At 36.1% G+C, this 23,611-nt stretch overlaps 1 protein-coding gene across 6 annotated transcripts in view; it reads left to right on the forward strand.

The window, feature by feature from the left end:
* The window catches only part of PLCE1 (phospholipase C epsilon 1), a 149,645-nt gene that overhangs the window by 14,692 nt on the left and 111,342 nt on the right, over positions 1-23,611 (forward strand). For all 6 annotated transcript variants that reach the window (XM_052677947.1, XM_052677949.1, XM_052677950.1 and 3 more), the window contains exon 2: positions 9,009-10,598. In XM_052677947.1, coding sequence (XP_052533907.1) covers positions 9,414-10,598 — 1,185 coding nt within the window. In that variant the 5' untranslated portion in view covers positions 9,009-9,413. The remainder of the gene's footprint in view (positions 1-9,008; positions 10,599-23,611) is intronic.

Consider the following 23,611-nt stretch of genomic DNA (forward strand, 5'->3'; position numbering starts at 1 on the left):
TGTATATGCAGGACAGTGATAGAGAGGACAGTGAGAAGGCCTGGGTTTTGGCATGAGAAAATGCAATGAGGAATAAGAATCGAAGCTAGGAACCTGAGGTATTTTTGTTTCTTGTTATATGACCTGGTTTGGAATAATTTTAAATCTTTAGTAAGATCATAGTTTTCATGGTAACACACTGTTATATTTTACTAAAATATAAGTCACTGCCTCTTCATGTCCCTTAAAAGCATGGCTTCCCATTGGACAGAAGTGCTACCTGTTGGGAAAGCTACATACCAGTGGCATTTTATTGTTCTGGGACAAGGTTATGGAATCACACAATGCCCTGAGTTGGAACAGACCCATTGAGGATCATTGAATCTAACTGATTCTAATTCTGAAAGAGGATTGCCAGAACTGGAGTTTCCTGCTGGAAGGGCAGGGTTTTCTGTCTTGTGATACTAACCTCTCTGATACCCCTTCAGGACAGGGGAGGATGAAAAATAATAGTGCTGATATAGTTTCTACCATTCTTACCTTGAGCTTGACGTATTGCTTGGTTGCAAGCTGCTCAGAAGATCCTCAGGATTAATGCTTGTTCTTGCAGTATCTGGGTAAAGAAATGTGCTGCTGTAGAAACCCATGTGCACATTTCTTTCCCTTGGGTGCCTGTGCAGGGAGAAGCTTTGGTTGGACTAATAGGTGTTGCTCCATACAGAGCTTTGAATTTGGCTGGCATTCTGTAATGTAATGCTGTAATGCCCTGCCCATGAGTCTGAAACACTCAGCCTGAGGTAGGGCTGAGCTGGTGGCACTAACTTCTAAAGGCTTGAAAAAACTGTCTTTGACAAACGCTGTCCTTTGGTTAAGGTGATATCCATGAAAACATCACAAATGGAGGGAGTATACTGTGTTTACAAGTGGTACTTATTGTTGTAAATAGTTAACATTTCAAAGTTGCAGATTTTTAATCTGATAACCAGATTTCAGAACAATTATGCTTGAATGCAAGTGTTCTGTTTTGTATTCACACTTTGAGGCCACAGAAATGACAGGCAACTGAGAGGAAATACATGCAATCAATCTTCCCATACTTACTGTTTGTGTTTTGATGAAAATCATTGTTGTCATTTGTATTTTAAGGGAAACACCATTTGCAGTATTTTTAAGGTGATTTGTGTTTGAGGTTGTGCACAAAACTCCTCTACATCCTCTTCCTTCTTTCTGCTTGCTGGACTTCTTCTTAATCCAATCAGTAGAAGATTCTTCTGTTATTTTTCTAAAATATTTTATATTAGTGAACGAACTGACTGTGCTTCATTTACTGAGGAGAAACTGCATAAATTGACTGTGAAACAAGATGAATGAAGAGGTGTACCTGGAGAACTTGGGAACTTGTTGAAGCGTAGAACAAAGACTATGAATGGTGGCATTGAATCCAGAAACATAAAATCCTCAAAGGTAGACAAAGCCTTGAAATGGGATGATAGCTGCATTATTTCCTTACTTGAAGCTGTAGACGTTTCAAAGGATTTGAAAGAATGATTGTTGGTTCTGAAGTTCGCACACATCAGTGCAGTGGGAATGCTGTTTGCTGTTCAGTGAAGATCTGTGCAAGACCCTGGGTGGGCCTGAGTGAATGAGGTAGTTTTGATCTTTTGTCATTAAGGATGCATTGTTACTAGATTCTATTAATCCCCTTTTTAAAGACAGAGCTAATTCTGCGGAGACCTGCTTGAGGCAGAAAGAGACAAAGGTGTTACTTGTCCTTTTCTTTTTATGTTGTGGCTGGGGCACATCTTGCTTCACAATAGTTTAGTTCAGGGCTAAAGCAAAGTTAAATAGAAACTAGGAAAAGGTAGTTTATTCAGACAGTGAGAGGGAGTGTTGGGGTTTCTAGTGTTTTCACACTAAAAAGACACCTCCATAGAGAATCTTGAGAGTCAGGTAAGAAAGAAGTAGGGACAGTCAACGATATGTTCTTTGTCAATTTTTTGAAAATATTAAAGGCAGAAGAAGTTCTGAATCTTGCTGGTTTTGGATGAAAAGGCCTCTGAAATATCTCATCATTTTGAACTAGTTGTGTGTTGTGATGCATATTTTCCAAAGAACCTGTATGCTTAAAAAATAAAATAATAATAAAAAAATTAGCAGATGTACACTGATTGAATGATGAAGTGGTTAAATAGAACTTCCCTACTAAACTTGTCCATATTAGATCATGTAAACCTTGAAGAGCTGAGGCTTGAAGGGATGTCAGGAAATCTCCCTGTGCTGAGGCATAATTAGGTGTCAGACTCTTAACATCTCCCAGTTCTGTACCATCAAAGCTTATTGAATTTACCATAATCTGACTTGAAAGTTCGTGATAGAAGTGCTGACTGGAATCAGATCCAGCAGATGCCACCTGAAATGTGTTGTGAGCTTTTGGCCTTTGTTTAAAACTGTGTAAGGATCAATTAAATGTGATCTAAAATACACTTATTATTTGAAGGAAAGAATACAGGCATAAAAGATTTGTCTTCTTTGTCTCATAAATTTCTTTTCCTGCCTTTTAAGTAATGGATCTTTCCTTATGGTCTCTTCTTTGTTGTATTTTATCCTATTTGTTAGTAGTAACTTATGTTGATTTTTACCACTCTGATTTTTATGCTTACATGCCTGTGTTCTGGTAGATTTATTTTTAGGATGTATTTTGATGACCAGTTAAAACTGTCTCAATGTGAGATGCTGCATATACATTCCTGCATTGGTCCTGGATTCTCCTTGTTCTCCTTTGTTTGTGCTTGAACTGTTTCTGTCAACTCATATGATGATGTGAGAGGGACCAGATGGTTGTGGTTATGGAGGAAGACTCCTTTTTCATCGGCTCACTCCTCTAGATCTGTTTATTCCCTTCTCTGAAGGAGTTCACATTCAGGAGATAGGGAAAATGCTTTGTTTAAGGTGGTGGGGAATGAGGAACCAACTAATCTGGTTGGAGTCTGCCAGTTGATTATCTTACACCTCAGATCTCGTTTTTAATCTTGTCCTTTTCTGCATACTTGGCATGATTGCTTTTGATTTCCTACATCTTGAAATTCTGATGCACTGGTCCTTTTTTCTTTTACCTGATTTTTAAAATTTCTTATTGTTATTACTATTTCCTGTTTTTCTTTCTGCATAAGCATTATTTGTTATCTTCTATATGCATTCAATTGTCAGTTGTTCTGTGCTCTTTGAAGATTTTTGTTTTAGATTCTACCCCTCTCCCTTTTCCTGATGGGGGACTTAGTGCTCTGAAATCCTTTTCATCTGCTCAAGACCATTTTCAGAATTATGGAAAGTGTGTTCCAGGAATACTTGGTTAAATATGGAGAGGGATAATCTAACTTTTAATGGTTGGAGTCATGCATTTCAGATGCGAGGACTCATCAGAGAGTTGATGATGAAATTACTGCTTTCAAGAATTAGGTCATTTAGCATGAATTTCAAGTAACCACTGAACAAAGTTTACTTAAATGCATAATTTCAGATCTACAAAGAACTGACACTGACAGCAAGATGAACTCAATGGCAGGTTCTCTCAGTGCTTCTCCTTGTACAGAAACTGAGGTTCTGTAAAGAAATGCAGCTTGGAACTGGTATCTGGCAGGAGCTTCAGATTCTGCCTAATGCAGTGATGAATGATGAGGCAGTTGAGGGTTCACCATCTGGCAACCATTTGTGTAGCTTGAGACATCTAATACTAGATCATGTTTAGATAAGTATTCTAGAAATTAGGAAAAAAGCCTCTCTAACTTGACATGGGTGTATAAATACTGTTGTTCTTTGAGATTTTTTTTGCTGTTGTTGAAGCACAGACACTGGTGGTAAATCTGAGATTCTGCACGACGCTTTGTTCCAAGTAAAATGTTGTTATAACTTGCCTCCAACTGTTTGAAATGGATTTCTGCACATCTTGAATGATTTTTAAGGGCCTGACTATTTCTTCATTACTGGTTCCCTGTGGTTCCTTGGGCAGAGGAGAGATTTAGAAAACTGATGGTGACACATTGTTGTCCTGTTCTTACGCTAGTCTGTTCTGCTTTTTTCTGAGATAAGACACTAAGCTAAAAACTAGTAATGTATGTGATACAGGTTAAAAGGGTAAATCAAAGAGGAGTCAATAAATGTGGTTTTCTTACTCCTTTCAAGAACTTTGTCTGGGAAAAAACCCATAGTTTATTTATTTCTTAAAAAAGACCTGAATAAACTCATTTTTATTGCTAATGTGCAGTCATAGTATACAAACAACCTTTCTCAGGAATCAGTTGTTTCCTTAAGGGCTTAAACTGAGATTACATTGTTTAAACACAGTTTTCTGCGTGGCATGAGATAATGATTTACGATTTTGTATCCACTTAACCCGTGCCAAAATATTCCACTAGTTTACTGTTTCCCAGGAATCTCGTACTTGCTGGTTACTTACACCATGTGCATTGCGGCCATATTTATTAATTTGCTGAAACTCAATTTAGGATGAATGGTCACCATATACACAAAACACGTAGGATGAAAGTTGCTGGAATAGCATCTCAGCACAGCCTTTGAAGAAGCAGAGATTTTCAGGCAGCTTGCATTTGCCCTGTCTTGAATTACCTTTCATCCCGCTCTAGTAGCACTTTGCCCATGGAAACCATTGGCATGCGCCTTGTTCTCTCTCACATATGTCTGTCAGTCCCCCTTTTTCTCTAGACTCTTGGCTCCTACCAAGCATTTACCCACTTCTCCCTAAATCTCCCACAGCATCAAAAATACTGAATTGAGTTTGGCATCTCTGGCAGCATGCAACTTCTCTGAATAATCCTCATCTTTACTATGAGGCCCGTAGCCCTGCTTTGCCACTGACAGAGTTTCTGCTTCTTCCCACAGTGCCGCATCTTCAACTGTTGAGCTAATCATCTTTTCCCTGACAGCCTAGCATCTAAAAGCTCTTTGGTGTACCACACTGTGTGACTGTTCTGATCCTCTAGATACCTTTACTTAGGCTAAATAGCACAGTAAATCTTGGCATACTCTATTATTTTATCTAAATAAGAATTTCTATTGATTTCAATAGGAAATTAGTTTGAATAAGGAATTAAAGGTTAAACTGATACCAGTTTTATAGTCTCTGATTATTCTGGCAGTATGTTTTACCTAGTCTGTTGTGATCTTTAATCCCAAATAGCTGGGGAATGAGGAACTATTAAATATTATTTTAAATTATTTTTAATGCTAATTACAACTGGCTTGAACTTTTAGTCTTAAACTGTATGCAGCAGTGGAAAAAAAATTAGGCAAATTGGTTTTGTGTTTTCAGGCTTAATATATTTTGTGAATGTGTGCTGAAAGGTCGCCACATTGTTTATTTTCATTATTCCTATGTCTTTGTTGGCTGACCTATGAATCCAAGATGATTCACTAATGCTGGAACTAGTTTCTTATATTTTTACTTTCCTTTTCTGAGTAGAAGGAGCGCATTACGTTTCTGACATAACTTGAGCCTTGTAAAATAAACCAGTGTGATTATTAATAGATTTCATCAGCTAATCTACTGGCTTTAGGAAATATTAGCATGTGTTGGATAGAACGCAGGTTTAATCATCTAGTTCATGTGCTTTTATATGCAGATTTAGCTGTGAATTCAGTGTGCTTTGAGCTGAATGTGCAACAGGAAAATGTGGTTTTGAATAATTTTATATGCAAATGCACTTATATATTTGAGGTTTCTATACAAGGATATAGGCTTTAGCCACCCATATGCAGGTAGAGGAAGGCATAGGGAATGAAAATTCTGCAATTTTGCAGTAAGTTGCAAAGTACTGTTTTATTGGTTGAGCTTGTCAGTTCTGCACTTGGTAACATTTATAGCACTATTAGCATGCTTTGTAACCTGTCTAATGAATTCCAATGTTTTAAGGAATTTGCTGGGCATGCTAAAGTGAATTCTGTTGATTACAGTGAAAAGCAGAAATTGAGAGGAGAGTAATGGAGGATATATGAAACCCTTGTCATCTGTTAAACAGAGCTCAGTTTGAGATAGTTTTGCAGTTGTCTACAGATCAGAGGCATTATGCTTTTTACTTGCTGCTTTATGAGATTTTAACATACCCATGCATTAGATAGCTTTTCTCTTACTCTGTGGTTTTATGCTCAGGGTGGTTTTAGACATCATAGCAAGCATGATCTAAACTCAATCAGCTGTTGAGATATGTGGTCCCTGCTAAGCAGTTCTGATATTTTATTCCTGTATGTTTGAGTGATCGTTTGACCACAAGGCAAATCAATTTGTTTGGGTGAAAAGGGAAGTTTCCTGACAAATCTTGTGGCTGAATCAACTTAACTGAGTGGAGCTGTGGTGTCGAGATGTATGAGGGGAGGTAATGGGGAGTTGAAGGCCTGGAGTGCAGACAGGAGGGAATTTGACAGTTTTGGTGATGGCCAGATGCTGGATGGACATAGCTGAAACATCAAACTACTTTTGCAGATTGCAGAAATGTGTAAACCAATTGAAGTGGCCTTTTCCTCTCTTCCCAGTGCTGTCTGTTTGCTGTTGTAGCACAGGTGTTCCCACAACCATACAGAGACTGGATTGGGAAAGTGATCTAGCTGTAAAGATACTTGAGCAAAGAATTCTTGAGGTGGATCAGTTCCCTATCACATTACAGTGGCCATGAGAGGATGGGAACAGCTGGATGTAGACATAGATACTCTTAAGCAGACATTAGTCCTGAGGAAGTAGATTTTAGACAGACACATATAGAAGAGTGATGCTGGGGGACAGGCAGGCACGTAGACTCTGGAGCTGAGGAGAAGAGTGAGCAAAAAAGTCTGCGATGGGGAGGATTTGGGATGAAATTTTCTAGAGGAAAAAGAGATCTGATAGAAGCAGTTTGGAGGCTGTGTATGTGGAAATCGATGTCAAGAGAGATGGGACAAGGAAGTTGAAGGAAGCTTTTGGGAAAACCCTGGAAGAACAGTCTGGGCCACTGAATGAGCTTTGTGGGCAGTCTCTGAGATATAAATGGACCTCTGATTTCTGGAGTTTTGTGTTTGCAGAAGCAAATCAGCAATGTGATTTTTTTTTTTTTTATTACTAATATTATGATTTTAAAGTTTCTCCATTAAAGAATGATGAAAGAATTTCAATATACATGGTTGTTTTTATGATCTTGAATTCACTTACACAAGCTGTCAAAGTTGTGTAATTAAGTGGTTTTTTTGTCCTCTTAGAGTGACATTGTTTAGTAAGGATTTAATTGATCAACTAGTGCAATGAATGGTATATTCTTTGGAGTAATAACCTATTCCATTAGTATTTATTTCTGGCTTAGCAGTATTACAGAGAGTATTTTTGTGAATATATTTCAGTTACTTGTATATTCATAGGATTGCATGGAATTTTTCTGCTGCAGACAGGAAGGATGAATCAATAGACTGAGATGTTTAGATAGATGAAAGAAATCTTTCAAAGGATACTGAAGACTAAAATATGCATGTTTTGTATCTGTTATGAAGTATTGTTATTTTGTATAGCAACAAAAAATCATGAGTAAAACAAAGATCAAGAAGAAGCAGCTGCCTATTAGCTCCCTCCCCTCCCCCCCCCTTTGATAAGCATTGCTGTATGTAGATTTAGGCTTGAAGAAATAAAATCAGAGTATTTCTAGATTAGTTGCTCTCAGTTTTCTTCAAGTGTGTGGTCCTAAAAAGTGATGGAAGTTGTTATCTAGGGATTTGACCAATGGCAGGGAAGAAGGATAGGAAATGTTAGGATAAAATTATTGCTAAGATTCTTAGTTGTTTTTGTGTGTGTCTGTGCGTGTTTTTCTTAAAAATAATTCAAACAAAAATTTATGCTTAAGCCCAACAAACAAACAAACAAAAAACCCACACTATCAAATATTTAAAGTGAACTAAAATGAAATTCAGGATACGACTTTATTTTACAGAGTCCATTGTGGGATACAGGCTTCAGGAATTGCTTAGGTGTTGCTTTCTTAATGCATCTTCTCTACATTTGTACTGTCACAGAATCTTATTTTATGGGATGTTTTGTGAACTGTATGATCCTAGTTTAATTCTATCTAACTACTGCTATTTCCTTCTCTACAACTCTTCAGTGAACTCCAGCTTTTATTTTATTTCTGATGATAAAACTTCCTTTTGTCCAGGACTGGGGTCTCCATCCTTGTGCTGCTCTGGCATGCACACGAGTGTTGTAATGTGTGGAGAATGTGAAACTTGTGGCTCTTTGTTCTGTCAGTGTCACTTTCCTTTGCAGCTCTCCCTCATATCTCTTCCATTATTACATCAATAAAATTGAAACCTTGTTTTAAGGATTAAATTGCATTGTGGTTGTTTTTTTTTTTGTTTTTTTTTTGTTTTTTTTTGGTATGCATTAACTATAATTACTTTCTGAATGAAAGAATGCTGGCAAACCTTATGTCATCATATTTGTAGCTGAATGTAACTTTTCATTAAATTTGTTTTTGCTTTCTCATGAGATCAATTGCAGGAAAACTCTTGCATTTAGTTGTACTTTAGCATTTCATTTCATGAGAAAATGGCATATCAGATATCCTGTTAACTAAAGAGTGTATTTTATCTTTTGATTTGTGGCGAACTAATTTTGGATGAAGAGCAGCAACCAGTAAGGATGAAAGCTGATATTCTAAGATTAAAATAAAATGTTAATCATAGTAAATTGAGGAGAGTAATATAGGAATAGTAATAAAATAGTTTTTACACGTCAAATTGCTTTGATTTTTAAGCCTTCCTGATTTTTTTTTTATAAATGGTTTAGTATTTTAACTTACTTTGCCTTCCTGCTTGACTTTATCAGTGATAAACTTATGGCAAAAAACTGTGTTTTGTTCATGGTTGCGCAGTAATACTGTAAAGGTTACTGTGAACAAGAGCTGCATTACACCAAAACAATTTCTTTTTGTCATAACTGTGATGATGGACTTTATGCCATAGATTCTATTTAAAATATGTATATTTTTTTCTTTTCTTTACAGAAAACCTCAACTTTTTGGATGTACTATTGAGTGGGTATATCTTTTGGCATGGATTACGTGTTTGGTCTTCTACAACCTAAGGCAACAATGTATGTGCTACATATAGAAGAATTAATTGTAGGAAGAGACAAGTTGAAAAGCTGTACTACATTAAGAAGCTGGTTTGAAAATGTTTGCATTTCTTGCCAATAACATACAACCAAGAGAGCCCTGTAGTCCAACAGTAAAATAACAACAACAAAGTTGTTTCTTTTTTTCCCTGGTTCAAAAGGAGCAAGTAGTCAGGATGTGTTTTATCATGTGTTTCTTGGTTATTTAGCACTCTTTTATTATGCAGAAATAATGGAGTGAGGATTTGTAGACACTCCCTTCCCACCACACATTCAGCAGCTAAAGACTGTCAAGATGACCTCTGAAGAGACGACAGCTTCTGTTCTGGTCTCTGTCGTGCAGGGTAAAGTGATACCTGCTCAGTCTGCTGAAGATGAAAATACTGAAAATGCTTTGGACACCAGTGTTATAAAAAGACATACTGCCAGTCCAGGAAGGCAAACCACACGCGCTGTCTCGTATTTACACAGGCTGGAAGAAGAAAGTCTTCAGGGCTCAGTGCCCAAAATATTCACTTTGACAAATAAACAAATGACCGATGACAATATTAATGAAAACTTCTGGAAGAGGAATAACGCCATCTCTGATTCAGTGCAATTTCTTAACATTAACTGTAACATTGTGCAGAAGAACTACAAGAGCAATATCCAATACGGTCAGTTGTATAAATCTTGTGGCCCTTTAGCAGGGGGAGAGGCGTGCCTAGAAACTGGAATTCCTGTTTCACTGGAAAGAGCTATGCTTGCTGAAATTCAGTTGAAAATGAATGGACCTTCACTAAGAAGCCAGACAGCAGTAAATAAGAGTGATGGCAATGATACTGATGAAGTAGCCTTTTTTCACTTTCATTGTGCTAGTGAAAGGAATATATCAAAGGCTTTGTGCAAATTGCACAATGGCTTCATATTGAATGACTGCTTACAGCCAGTAAGTGTTGGCAATAGTAGCACTACTGCTTCCCCGGCATGCACTTGCACATTAGTGGAGTTGACAAATAATTGTGAGAATGAAAATGGGCAACACTTGTATGACGACGCTTTAAGGGATAAGTACTTCTGTCTGGAGAGAGCACCACGAAAGGTTAAAGTGTGCTCGGGTCACAGCTTCTTTGGAAACAACTTTACTGGAAGGATGCCCTCAAAGCCCTTTCTGAGCCATTTTGAAGACTGCAATGATAACTGTGAAGAAGAGATGGAGGAGGATTTTTTTAGAAACAAAAAGGAACGTTCCACATTATTAATAAGACGTTTTTGTAAAAATGATAAGGAGGTTAAAAAATCAGTTTATACTGGAACGAGAGCAATTGTTAGAACTTTACCTTCAGGGCACATTGGAACTGTTGCTTGGAATTATGTTGAGCAGAAGAAAAACAACAGTGGCTTGAAGCGTTCTAGGATTACAACAGAACAGCTAACTATAATTCAGAGCTTAATAAAGTGGGAATTTAATTCCTTTCTTGAGACTTCTTTATGGTATGAGGTAAGCTTTTCATAATTTCTTTGTTTTCACTTATAAGAGTCTTGCTAACATGATGACATTTCATTCAACAAAATGCCTTCAATTAGTAAACATAGTAACAATAGGATATTTCACTTGGCCATGCTGAACCTTATGTTGAACGCTATTTTTCAGAAGATGTCTTATCCTTAGAAACTCATTTGGGTTTAAGATTGGTTTGAGAGAAAATGCATAGTTTTAGATTTATATTAAAGATATACTTGTGCATATCTATATGTATAGTTATAAATGTATACATATGCACATTTTATATAGATACACAAATATAAATTCTGAATTTCTGTATAATACATATTACTTATATATCTGCATATTGCATACTTTCTATATACAATCTAAATGTCATATAATTTTATATTTATACATGTCTGTATGTACAAACACATACACATTAATACATACATACATTCTGTATACATACATACATTCTGTATAAGTTATATACAGAAATTGAATATATATGGCATATATATGTTTATTAAAAATTTGATAGGTTTGTTTCTCATTATTGATGTTAACACTATAACCATTCCCTGGAATAAATTGTATCTAACGGTAAGTGCATAGTGTTAGATCATAATGAAAAATAGTTACTCTGAAAAATGAAGTATTTCCTCAAAATTACAGATATTTACAATCCTTCTGCCTGAAAAAAAAATATACATATATATATATATACAGTGGTTAAATAATATGTAATAATGCACTGTTGTAGGTCTAATTTTTATTTCCTTAAGAAATAATACAAAATTTTCTAAGTTTAGAATTGAAATCATAAATGCCTCAAATGTTATTGTGGAAATAATATAGCACATCCAGGATATGTTATTTTGAATTAAAGAGTGAAAGATTTTCTGTTGTGGTAGAAATAAAGTAATGGTCAATGGATTTTATAAAGGGGATTTTGGCTGTTGGTACTGAAGGATTAATCTGAAATGTGACTACTGAGAAGGAAAAGTGAGCAGGATGATCACAGCAAGAGAAACTGCTTCAGGAGGAGTAAGATGAGAAGATCCTTAGCTTAGCAAAATAGAGGATGTGATTCTTTGTTGAGATGTATGAATAACATCTGGGGAGAGGAAGATAACCATGGTAAAGGTGAGATAATCAGCTATGCTTATGAATTGGTCCTCAAAGCACTTAGGTTGAGAAATGGAAGAAGCTTCTAGCAGTTAGTGATGAGATTCTGGAATAGCCTTCAGTAGGACAGAAACAGTGGAAAAATGAATTATGGTGGAATGGTGGAATGATGGTGGAATTTGTTAAATTGGTTGAATGGATTACATGACATTTTGTCAGTGCTACAATTGAACAGACTTGATGGCTCTGGAGCTCCATGACAGTTTTGCCCTCCTAGTATCTTTCAAAAAATATTTTTCCATTTAAATAGGCAATTGAAAAGCTGCACGAACAGATCTGTATGATTTGTTTTGCGCCAGGTGGTGGAAGTTTATGGTGCTGCTTATTATTGTGGCATTTAATGTCCTAATCTGTGAAAGCACAAACTTGCTGTCACAGCATGTTCACTGCGTGGTGCGTGGTCACACTCCCATGAAGGAATTAATATGAGCCACATATTTATCTTACAAGATATTCACACAGTGCATTTGTATTTCATTTGTAAGCTTTTTTTGGAGGGAAAAGGGAGAAGTTTTGTGGATGAGGTCTGGGGTTACTTCTGTTCATCTAAGTATGGAAAGGTGAGGATGTGTTTAGGGTTCCTCATGAGGTATTTCTGATGTGATTTGGGCTTTTAATGTGCATCAGTGTTTCACCACTTCACACCATTGCCACATCATACTGAATTGTTTTAGGGTGTGAGGCCATTAATTAGGCAATTTCTGTAGGAGTTCCTTTGCCAGCCTGGAAATAAACATGATGTTCTTGCTGAATAATTACTTAAGTGGGAAGCATTCTGCTATAATAGAGGACTAACAGGCACAGCAAAACAATCTGTATAACTACAATGTGGAGAGTGTTTTCTTGAAGAAAAAAAAAAAAAAAAAATTCCCCAGGTGGTGACTATAAATATTTTTTTTTTCTTATTAACCTCTGCATTTGATCTCTTAATGTATAATATGGATAGAGTATTTGGTCTGTTTCCTGTGATTTTACTGTTGTGTTATTTCTGCAATAATATTTCTGTGTTTATGGCTTATATTAGCCTTACAGATATTTTTACACAAACAGGGAAATTAACTCAGTGGATGTGACAAATACACAGACCTGTTGTACATACATGGTGGGTTAAAATAATTCAGTGAATTATGATCATTTGTAGGAAGCTTTCATACCAATAAGTAGTAAATGAATATAGTAATCTGTTCTTCCTTTCCTCTTATCTCACCCTTTGAGCATGCATTCTGTTTGGAACAGCTAAGTGAACAGTGCTTCTGTTCTCGAGGGGAAAAAGTCAGAGAAATTAAGTTTTCATAGCAGTGCTGGCATAGCATGGAACAATAGAGACCTTTATGTTTTAAGTAGGAAAATGTGGCTCTCATTTGTGCATATCCCTTACATAAAAATTCTAGTGCTAATCAAGGAAAGACATTAAGCTGTTTTATTGCTATTTATTTTTACTTTCTTACATAGGGAGGTGGGTCTGAGGCTTTGGATTATATAAAAAACACGTATATTTTTAATATAGCACATAATTATTGTATATAGATATTTAAAATGCAAATTTGTACTCCTATGAACTTAGTTTATGCACTGTATGTAGAGAGAAGATTTGTTGTCAAATTATTTTTAAAATTTTGCATGTAGTTTTTGCAACTATATATGGTTGCAATATATATAAATATTTATATAATCAAGGCTTACTATGATCAAATAGACAAGAAAAGTTGTTGTATCTGAAGGACATTTACTTTTCAGTGATGGAGCAGTGAAGATGTGCAGGCTCCTTACGGTAGTCTATTGTAGAAGTGTCCCAAATATGAAGAATTTGCTATGGAAGAAAACAGAGTGTAAGCATTTGCATTAGCTTTGCTTGGCCTCCTGCAATGCAGCTGCTTCTTTAGCTCAGCTGCGTCATACTAGCAGTGTATAAGCTTAAAAGCCAGAGTTTCTAGAAACATTGAATCACCTGTGTCTGTGAGATGTTTAGTTCATAGTGCTGAAGTCCCCTCCTTTTTTCCTGATGCACTGCTGGAGTGGTAAAGTCCTATGACTGAAGTGGCCGGCCTGCCACTGACCAAGCTGTTAAGCTCTGGAATCCCCTTGGGTGACTCCCTCTAACCAGGTAGGCAACCTCAGGATCTCCAGGCGGCAGCTGTAACAATGTAGTTGCAATTTTAATAGCTGAATTCTGTAGCCAGGCTAATTTTGCAGGGCCAGGACCATCTTTGCTGCGTGGTTACATTCCTGATGCCAACAATTCCGGCTTCATGAAGCAAGAGTTCTGCTGGCCGGCTGAACTTTAGTCAGATAAAAGTTATCACAGTGATACATTATAACGGCTAGGCTCTATTGTCCTGCTGAATACCAGCATAGCAACATTTAAAACTTAAATTGCCTGCATGTTTGCTTTCACATAGAAACATGAATTTAGACTAGATTTATCTAAGATTTCATACTTAATTTAATCATCTGCTATAATAACTCAGCATCTGGTTTTTGTTTTTTGTTTGTTTGGTTGGTTGGTTGGTTTTGTGTGTGTGTGTGTGTGTGTGTGTGTGTGTGTGTGTGTGCATGGGGTTTTTGATTCAGATCAATGCACTGTAAGGATTTTTGATTACGTATGACTATTTAAGGATTCTTATAATAAGAATTCTACTTTTCCATAAAGTTGATCTAGAGTTGGTGACATCTCTTAGCAAAACAGTTAAGGAGGGAGAAAAGGTTCTGTAGATACAAAGTTTTTATTGTCATGTGAATTAATGTGATATTTAAAATACTAATCTTGGATAATATTTTGAAATACACAGAGTCAGACACAAATATTTTTCTGTTCAACGTATGGCATTTCTCTGAAGTTTTAAACCTAACATTAATTGCAAATTCTAAATAAGTTAAGAAAGTTAATATAATGTAATGGGATTCTCATCCCATTAAGGTTTGTTTGTTTGTTTGTTTTTTGTTTGTTGTTTTTTTTTTCCCCCCTTCCAGAGAGCTATCAGCCCACTCCAGTGGGTGTATCTTTGTTGAATACCTTTGTGGCATTTCTGAAAATACAAGTTACGTACATCAATTTGATTTTGATTTTAGAATTTTCAGCCTTCTTTTACGGGCGTTTATGAAATGAATTTCCAGATAGATGGTGCCAGATGGGTATATTGCTGTCAGTTGTGGAAGTAACATCTGTTTTGACAACCAACTGCACTAACTAAATACCGGATCACTTTACATGAAATGCTAACATGAACTTATGTCTTTGTGATCAAAGGAAGGGTTTGTAATCCTGTATGTTCATAAGAATAAATATATATATGGCTGCTTTTATCCAGTATAGGATTTACTAGTAACCTTTAATTGTCAGTATAGTTCAACTCTTTTTTTAACCCAGTAGTATCCTGAAAGATACATGTATGTTTCCATTGTATTCAAACCATAATTTATATAATTAGAAGATGTTTGCTAAGGGGAGATCCTGCCACGTCACATCCCGATGGAGTGCCTCGCAGTCGCCTACTGCAAACTTGTAAGTGAAACAATAACTTGGAAGCATCTGCCTTACCCTCTGTATTAATGGTAATACAAAGAAGTATAAATGTCTTCAGAAATGTGCTGTGGTTCACTGAGATGGCTGGTATAATGTCCTAGAACAGACGCTAGCTGGTGTGTGGCCACAAGAAATTAGCTGGTGATAGGAGTTGTGTGGGCGAAATTATTCTACCAGACTCTGAGCTTTCCAAACCACAAAGCAGCCAAAAAACATTCAATTCTTGTGATTTTTCATTTCTTTTAGTTGTTCCTGTAGAAATTTCAGATCTTGGTTTACTGTGATATCATTATTTTGATAGAATTATGTTGTTTCCTCATAGTTCTTTCCTCCTTGCTCCACATGGGAAAGATGGAATTCTTTAAATTGACTGTTTTTCCCTCCCTTCTCTGAGTTTGAATGCATACCAAAAATGTAACACTTTTTATGTTATAGTTTTAGGAAACTGATACTCCACAATTACTGTGGATTTGACAGATTTGAGTTTCAAATTTTTTTCCCCATTGCAAACAAAATACGTAGTCTAACATTTACAAGAAATAAATGACATAAAGCAAATAACTGCAAATGGCAGAGATTCGCTTCCACTTTGACAGTGATTTTTTTCTGTCAGTGTCTAAGGATTTTGCCTGTTATTAATGTTGTCATGCTTTTAGTTTAATGATTTATATGAATATGCTAAACTAGTTAGCACATGTGGATGAGCTGTTTCCTGTCTAAGTTTTTATTTCTTTGTTTCTGAATAGAAGTTAGTATTTTGTTTAAAGAAAAAAGTTTGTTAGCAAAATTGACTGTTTGGGGAAAAAAAAAAAAAAAAGAAAAAAGAAAAAGAAGCAAAAGAGAAGCCAAATAGGAATGAAATTATGTTTTCCCTTCACTAAGTGCTGTATAAATAAATTGAACTTTGTTAAATTAAGTTCTATGCTTATGTTTGCTTTGGGTTGCATTACTTCAGTTCAGGGTAGCTTTAAAAATAGAAAATTTAGCCTCTGTCTGTTGAGGTTTTTTTCTTACCTGTACTTCATTACTATAATGTGTGATAGAGTTAGAGATAAATCTCATAATACATTGTGTTATTTTGTAGCTGACTTATGGCTTTAACAGTCTGGGGCCAAATGATGAACAATAAGTTTTAGCTGTGAGCATACTTAGGTAGTCAGAGCCAATAGTGTGGGAGTCTTGGCAAGAGCAATATACTATGCCTTCAGTTTTTCCACATTTTCTGACTTTCCTTCTAGTGACTGTTCATTAACTGTAAAGAAGCATGAAGATCTGTTTTAGAAAATCTCTGTGCTGCATATTAAAGTGTTCATTTTGGAGTGTTACAGTGTTAAAGTTGGATGTGCTTCTGAATTCTTTCTCAGGTGAAACTAACTTATCTTCATTACTTACATGAACTGTTGAAAAGTTTGGGTTGCTTACTACTCTGGTATGCTTGAATAAAAACTATGCCATATGAAGGTCTCTCTGTTGGCATGTGAATAACTAAAATCTGGACCTAGGAGATTTTGTGTATTTTTCAGTTTATTTTGCTTTTTCACAGTCTTTTTGGGACATTTTGAAAAGTTTTATAAAATAGGATAAGCTTTCTTTGACAATAATTGGAAGATGTGTACCTTATTCATGTGAAATGTCAATAAAAATATGTAAAATGATACTTGCCACAATACTTAAGGCGTCCTTCATGAGATATAAGGCTATTCAACCTCTTAGTGATTTGATATCATACAGTTGTGAGCCCCTGATTGCAAAGAATTTTAGCTGAAAGTATGGGCTGGTGACAACTTAAAAAGAATTGAACATAATCCAGCTGTCAGTTACTATCCAACTGAATATGAACTGGACTGTTAAGGGACAAGAAGGCTCTGAGGGTGCTCCCACACCAACCAGAGCCAATTACATCAGTGCAGCAGTTGGGCTGGGGTGACTCAGGGCAGTGAGACAGCACACAGCTTTCATTCGGAATGTCGGAAGTGGGGCATTGCTGGAAACAAATAACTCTCACATTTGAAACCACATTTTAGGTTTTCTTCTAGTAATTTGACTAGAAAATTATACAATTAAAAGCTGTTCCTTCCCTGCAAAACATATGTATCAGACAGAGCTGCAAATTGTTTGGCAGTATCCATTTTTAAACTTTGAAACTACCTGGATACAGTCATTTTTTAAGTGAGATTGAAGCCTCGTTTTTTTAGATGCACTCATCAATCCCCTGGTTGAGTATGAGAGAGGAAAGTATGTTGGCTTGGCTTGCACTCATTCTTCCTTACAGATCATATTCTTGCCTTCTCATTTGTTTGAAATTCAGAAGAGTCTTTTCATCTCTGGATTTATAACTCTTGCTATTTTGAAGCTAGGATTTCCTAAGCGTTATAAATAAGGATATACCTACACAAAAGTTTGCCATTGCAGTATGGAGTATCGTGCAATAGTAGCAAAAAAAAAAACCAACTAAACCAACAACAAAAAACAACCTTGGTTTTATGTTAAAATCACTTGTTACAGGACTCTGAATAATTTCACTTCTGTGACAATAAAAGTCTTTTCTTTTTTCTAAAGTTAGCTTTTCCAGTAACTGTAAGGTCAGTTGACTATTGCAAAAATTTAGATTTCAATTCTATAATAAAAGCATAATAGCATATGTTTTTGTCATATTTTAAGTTAATTCTTGTAGACCCCCTGATTATTTTGATATTATTCTCTTGACAGTGAAAATTGTTTTCAAGCAATCAGCAGACACTGGCCTTCATTAGTAAAACCTGAGCAAAACAAAGGCTGTATTATTAACTGCACTAGTTTCATGTTACAACATCATATTGAAATCTGTTTAAAATATATTATTGAAGTAGTGTGACTGGAGGGAGAAAAAGAAGCATGTGCAAGATGGAGCTGAGCTGCTGGCTTCAAGAGATCCATAATTTTACATCAAACATTTTAAAAACAAGCTGTTCACCAAGTTAATATTAAGTAGTTGTTTTATACCTACAAATGAAAACAAAAATATCTGTGTAAATGTGCATATGAAACCCCTATGGTAAGCATCCGTTGCATGCATTTTTACTGTGCAGACTACTTGGAAGCCCTCGTTCTGGGCTCGAGTTTGATGTCCTGGCTGCCTTACAAACAAACAATGATCTCATCTGTTCTGTAGACTTAGAGGCAGGTAGTTACTGCACTCAGGAGTTGGAGAAGACAAATTGCTCCCAAACACTTACTGTGGCTAAATTTTCTTTTACCTTAATAACCTTAGTTAGCTCTGTGCTGCACTGTAGTCTGCAGAAGAGATGAACCTTAAGTTTCCAATAGTTAAAAACCAACCTAAGAACTGCTTTTCCCACTATTTCCAACTGTTAATGTTTGTTAATTTGAAAGCAAATAAGGCCAATGTCACTGCCTTTTTTTTTTTTTTTTTCTTCAGTATGTGGCCAATCAACACTTAGATTCTTCTCTATGCCTGAGTGATAATTCTGAATAGTTTATCTTTCAGCAGAAACATAAGAAAGTATTCAAACTGTGGAGAATTGTTCTAGGCGTTACTATGAGCTAGATCAAGAAAAGGACCCCTGAGAGAAAACCATTAGGAATTTATCTTGAGTAAATTTGCAGACTTAGAGCATGATGCTACAAAGTTGGTGCAGTTGTAGTTCTGACCCTGTGTGTATGTAAGATATTTTATTTTATATAGGCACCTTGCAGTTGCCATGGGAACCATAACATTAGATTTCTGTTCTATTGTTTACAGCCTTAAGATTGCACTGGGTGACTTGTGTTTTTTAAATGTATGTGTTCTTAAAGGGGAAAAAGAGTGCTTCATAAACATTCATATATTTGGAAATTTACTTGTATTCTGGCTAACTTACATATCCTTTTGGAACTTAAAATCCAGTGACTTCTTGTGTTTCGCCATGATTGTGAAAGGAGGCTTTGTACTCTTTGGCACCAAAGTTGAAATACTTGGAAGATGTGCAGAGGTTACCAACAGGTGGGAAGTATAGGATGGTTCATATTTAAAGCGGCAGTGTATTGATTTTCTTGCTCTCTAGCAGTATAGATGGAAATAGGCGTTTTTTCTTAGTTATCAAGTTTTTTTTCTTTTTTCTCCTCTCTTTTTTTTTTTTTTTTTTAATAGTGAGTGGGAAATGGACTTGACTTTTGTAACAACTCAAATGCGTTTTTTGAGCAGAAAAAATTCTTCAGGCTTTCATCATTAACAGGCATTTGTGAATCATTTCATATTTTGTTTAGCTTGCTCATTGTTTCTTTGCCATGGATTTGCAATGTTTCCAAATCAAGCCTTTGTAAATTATGATCATTTTTGACACATTTTTTAGTTTTGAACCCATTTCTCATTGCACTTTAGCCTTGACCAGCTGTTTCCTGTTTTTCCTCTCAGTGGTTCAGCTGCTGAGAAGATAAATGCATCAGTGGTTTGTTTCAGAATTAAAATTCCCTATTAAAATGACAGGAGAATGAAACAAATATGTTGGACACAATTACAAGTAAAGTTAAGGTGAAATTCAGAAGATGGAGTTTTGTTTGCTTTTCCTAGAAGTTCTTTCACAGATTACAAACTTTTTGATGCACAAGGAATTCCTGATACAGGAAAATCAATCCATCATCAGAAACAGCAGGGTGAAACTTTACGTGGGGAATTTGGGTGTGTGAGACTGAGTTTTTTCAAGCAGTTCCAAGTTTTTTGTCCATATGGGAATATTTTGATTTATCTGATCTATGATCTACACGATGATGTTACCATTGAATCATAGTTGTTCTCCCTCACCTCCCCCTAGTTTTCAGGCTGATTGGGTAGAGAGCATGTTCATTTTTGTAATTTTAATTGAATTCTAGAACTGAGTTCATACACATGTTTTTGCAGAACAAAGCAGGGCAGCTTTACCAGGGGAGATTGAGCAAAAGTTGAGATATTACCTTTCTGTTACCAATGGCTTGTGCATTATTATTTTTGTTCCTGGTGAAGTTACTACATGTTCAGATAGCATATCTCTTGTCCTGTATTAAGACATCTTTCTAAAAATATTAAAATGAGTCATAAACACCTTTCTGGTTACTACATGTAGATAGTAATGAAAAGATTGCCTTCTTCTTGCTGTGTTTTAATCCTTCCTGTAACCTAAGTGACCAGATGATATTTAGTCTGCACCCTCAGATGTCACAGAAATGCACGCTGTCAGAGGCAGTCAATAGTATGTCAATTTCCATGGCCAGTGATACTCACTCCCTTGATGAGGACTTTAATTTTCTTTTACCTGTTAGATCACTGACCTTATCAACTAATGGTAGAGAAAGAGCCTTGTCTGAGGTGAAGGTCCAAGCTCCAGAACCACTCACTCCCCTGAAGAAGGCTCTGTAACCCATGACTATTTTTTGTCTGTCCCCTATTTGCTCCCCTATTTCTGTCTTTCCCCGTGGTCTTTTCAGGCCCCTCCTTTCCTTTTTAGTGGATGACTCTAAGACTTGCTCTTTCATTTTAGTCTTTCTTACCAGGAAGGTTTCCAAAGAGATTCTCACTAGATCTTGAAAGGAAAATGGGGAGTGGTTCTTTTCTTTCTGTGATCTTTTGGGGATTTTTTCATTGAAACTTTCAGTGAACTAAACGACATTTAGACTTCACATTAGACAACTGATATGCACATGGTTGTAGTATTACACTTCTAGGCTGGAACTGACTTTCCAAAAGAGCTGGTATTTTTGGCTGAAGTTAAATGTCTATTTCATCATAATACTGTAGAGAATAGTACATTTGTAACTTCTTTTTTTCTGTTGTACTCATCAGGGAAAAAATAGGTATTTACTCATTAATCTTTACGTTAAGTGTTAATGATCAGATTCCTCTCATTCTTCCTAATTTTAATTTCTCCAATTTGCCAAGAAACACAATAGCCAAGATGAAAGCAGAATCACAGAAAATACCCATGTGGCTGTGACTCAGTGGATCCAAGAGAACAAAAAAAGAAAAAAACCTTTTTCATTAAGTAAAAGAAGTGGAAGCTGATTTAACAGTACTGGGCAGAATTTACTAATGAGATATAAAAGGTAGTTAACTGAAAGAATGTAATGAAAAGGAGCCAGTGTTCTATGAAAAAGTTGGAAGAAAAATAAAAGAGAGAGTTGACAAAAGGTCCTTTGAGTTTCGGAAATTTAGAAAAAATGGTAGGAAAAAGCCAACAACAAAATCCTATTTCCAGTCCTAATAAAAATTGAATGTTTTGCTGTTTTTCTTTGGAAATAAGAAATATGTTGACCAATGCTATTACTATCACAATTGTTATGTACAAAGATTGTGCTTCCAAGTGGAAGTGTTAGCAAAATTGAAGGAATTTGGAGAGACATTATCAGTCATCATTTGCTTTCTAAACCATTATGGTCAGAAGTACTCTATCAGGGGTTGGTGTGACAAGGGCAAGCATGTGAGGCAGTTGGGCTATTTTCCTGGCTTCTTGGATTTTTCATTAGATTATGTTTTATGGTGATGTTTTGTTTTCCCCCTCCCCCCTTGGAATATGATTTACTATGGGAAGTATCGGATAAAAATAACATATTTCTTAAAACTAGTTGTTGGCTTAAAAAATTCAAATCTGAAAGCTGAGCAAATGAATTTCAAATCATAGTCTGTGAAAAAAATGGTTTAAAATTCTGGGAAACAAATGAAGTATCTTTGCAAATTAGAATTTTGGAAAGCTTAGATTATCAAATTTTCTTGAAAGTCCTTAAGAGGAGGATTATAAAAAAAATTCAACATGGGTATCTCAAGTTTCCATAACTTTTAGACTTAAAGGCTTTCATCTCTCTCACATGAGGGGCAAAGCTCCTAAGCTGATTTTGCTCATATATTGCATGTGTCATGGCAAGAAGAACATTTAACATGCATATGCAGGAAAAGTTGTTTGGGTGCCTAGGTAACAATTAAAGTATACACATCACAGTTTAGAAACCCATGACTGGATCTATGGTTGAGCTGATTCAGATTTTGTAGCTTTTGAATGAGATGGGATTAATTTCTTTATGTTCTATTGATAAATATTATGTTGACTCAAACCTAAGGCAACATTGTGAGTTGATATCTTCTTTGAAAAACAGAAGGATAGTTGCTAGTAAGTCTAAATTTTTGAATAAACCTCTACTAAGCATTGTATCATCATCTTGCAGTCTAGGTCATGCCTCTGTGCCCATGCCTTCTCTGCCATGCAACCTGAAGTCTAGATAGTTTTCACCTTCTGCCTTTCACCTTTCCTGCCTTTGTCCCTATGGCCTTCTTGTTGGGCATGCTGGTGTCTTGACACTGAGTAGCCTGCAAGTCCTTGAGCCCACAGTCCATCTCCAGTAAAACTGGTCACCGTGCAGCCACAGCTGCTGAGTGAAAAGGAGCTGGATGGCACAGTATGCCTGTGGGATAGGAAAACAAATTCGGATTTCTAGATGTTTATCAGGCCAGGATGTTAAGACAAGAGTCTTAGAGACTTGTGAAGACTAGATTAATTAGTGAGTAACATTGAAAGCTGTTTTTTTTTTTTTTGTCAATCTTCTTCATAGTTGCTTCATTCTGCCTCATTCAGTTCCCCTCCCCTCCAAGAAGGAAGGCCTGTAAAATTAAAAATGCAGTAAGCACTGACAAGTTATCAAAGGGAAATTTGAAACTGCACTGTTTCAATAATGTGGCTGAGTGTTGTTGCCACTGAGCATTCAGCAGTCTTACTTTTCTTTATACTTTTCTAATGTTAAGCAAGCCAATAAGTCACTGAAATCAGTTTGTCTCTACTACAAATAACCTGTTTATAGAAAAATATTGCCTGTTTTACCATTTTTCTCCTATCTCTTGTAAAAAGAGGTTATTCTCATTAATAAGCTTCTTAACATCTCATCTAGCTGTTAATCTTCCATAACACCTAGGTATAACTAAAGGGCATAAAAGCAATTGTTGCCTCCTGCTGAAGGCAAATTTGGTGGTTGGACTTGGCTTGTATCAGCTGGCTCTGAGGCCACGAGATTTTGCAGGTCATTGGTTCAGAGGTTCAGCAGTGCAGGTTGCTACTGTCCTGCCAGCTGTTGACATGATGTCTAACATCAGGTCTTTGTCTTAGCCTCATTCGATGTAGAGTTGTTTATGATCTGAGCAACATCTGTCAATGAAAGCAACGAGATCAGAACTACTCTTTATCAGAAGTGATCCTCCCAAACAGGAGACGGATGATGGAAAAGCTTTATTTATGTAGTAATTTTCAGTACAGTACTTTAAAATACTATTCAAAAAAGTCACAAAAAATTTTTAAGTACAGGCATTTAGACACAAAAG

The sequence above is a fragment of the Tympanuchus pallidicinctus genome, unplaced genomic scaffold, assembly GCF_026119805.1.
Source record: "Tympanuchus pallidicinctus isolate F22 unplaced genomic scaffold, pur_lepc_1.0 scaffold16, whole genome shotgun sequence".
Taxonomy (NCBI): Eukaryota; Metazoa; Chordata; class Aves; order Galliformes; family Phasianidae; genus Tympanuchus; species Tympanuchus pallidicinctus.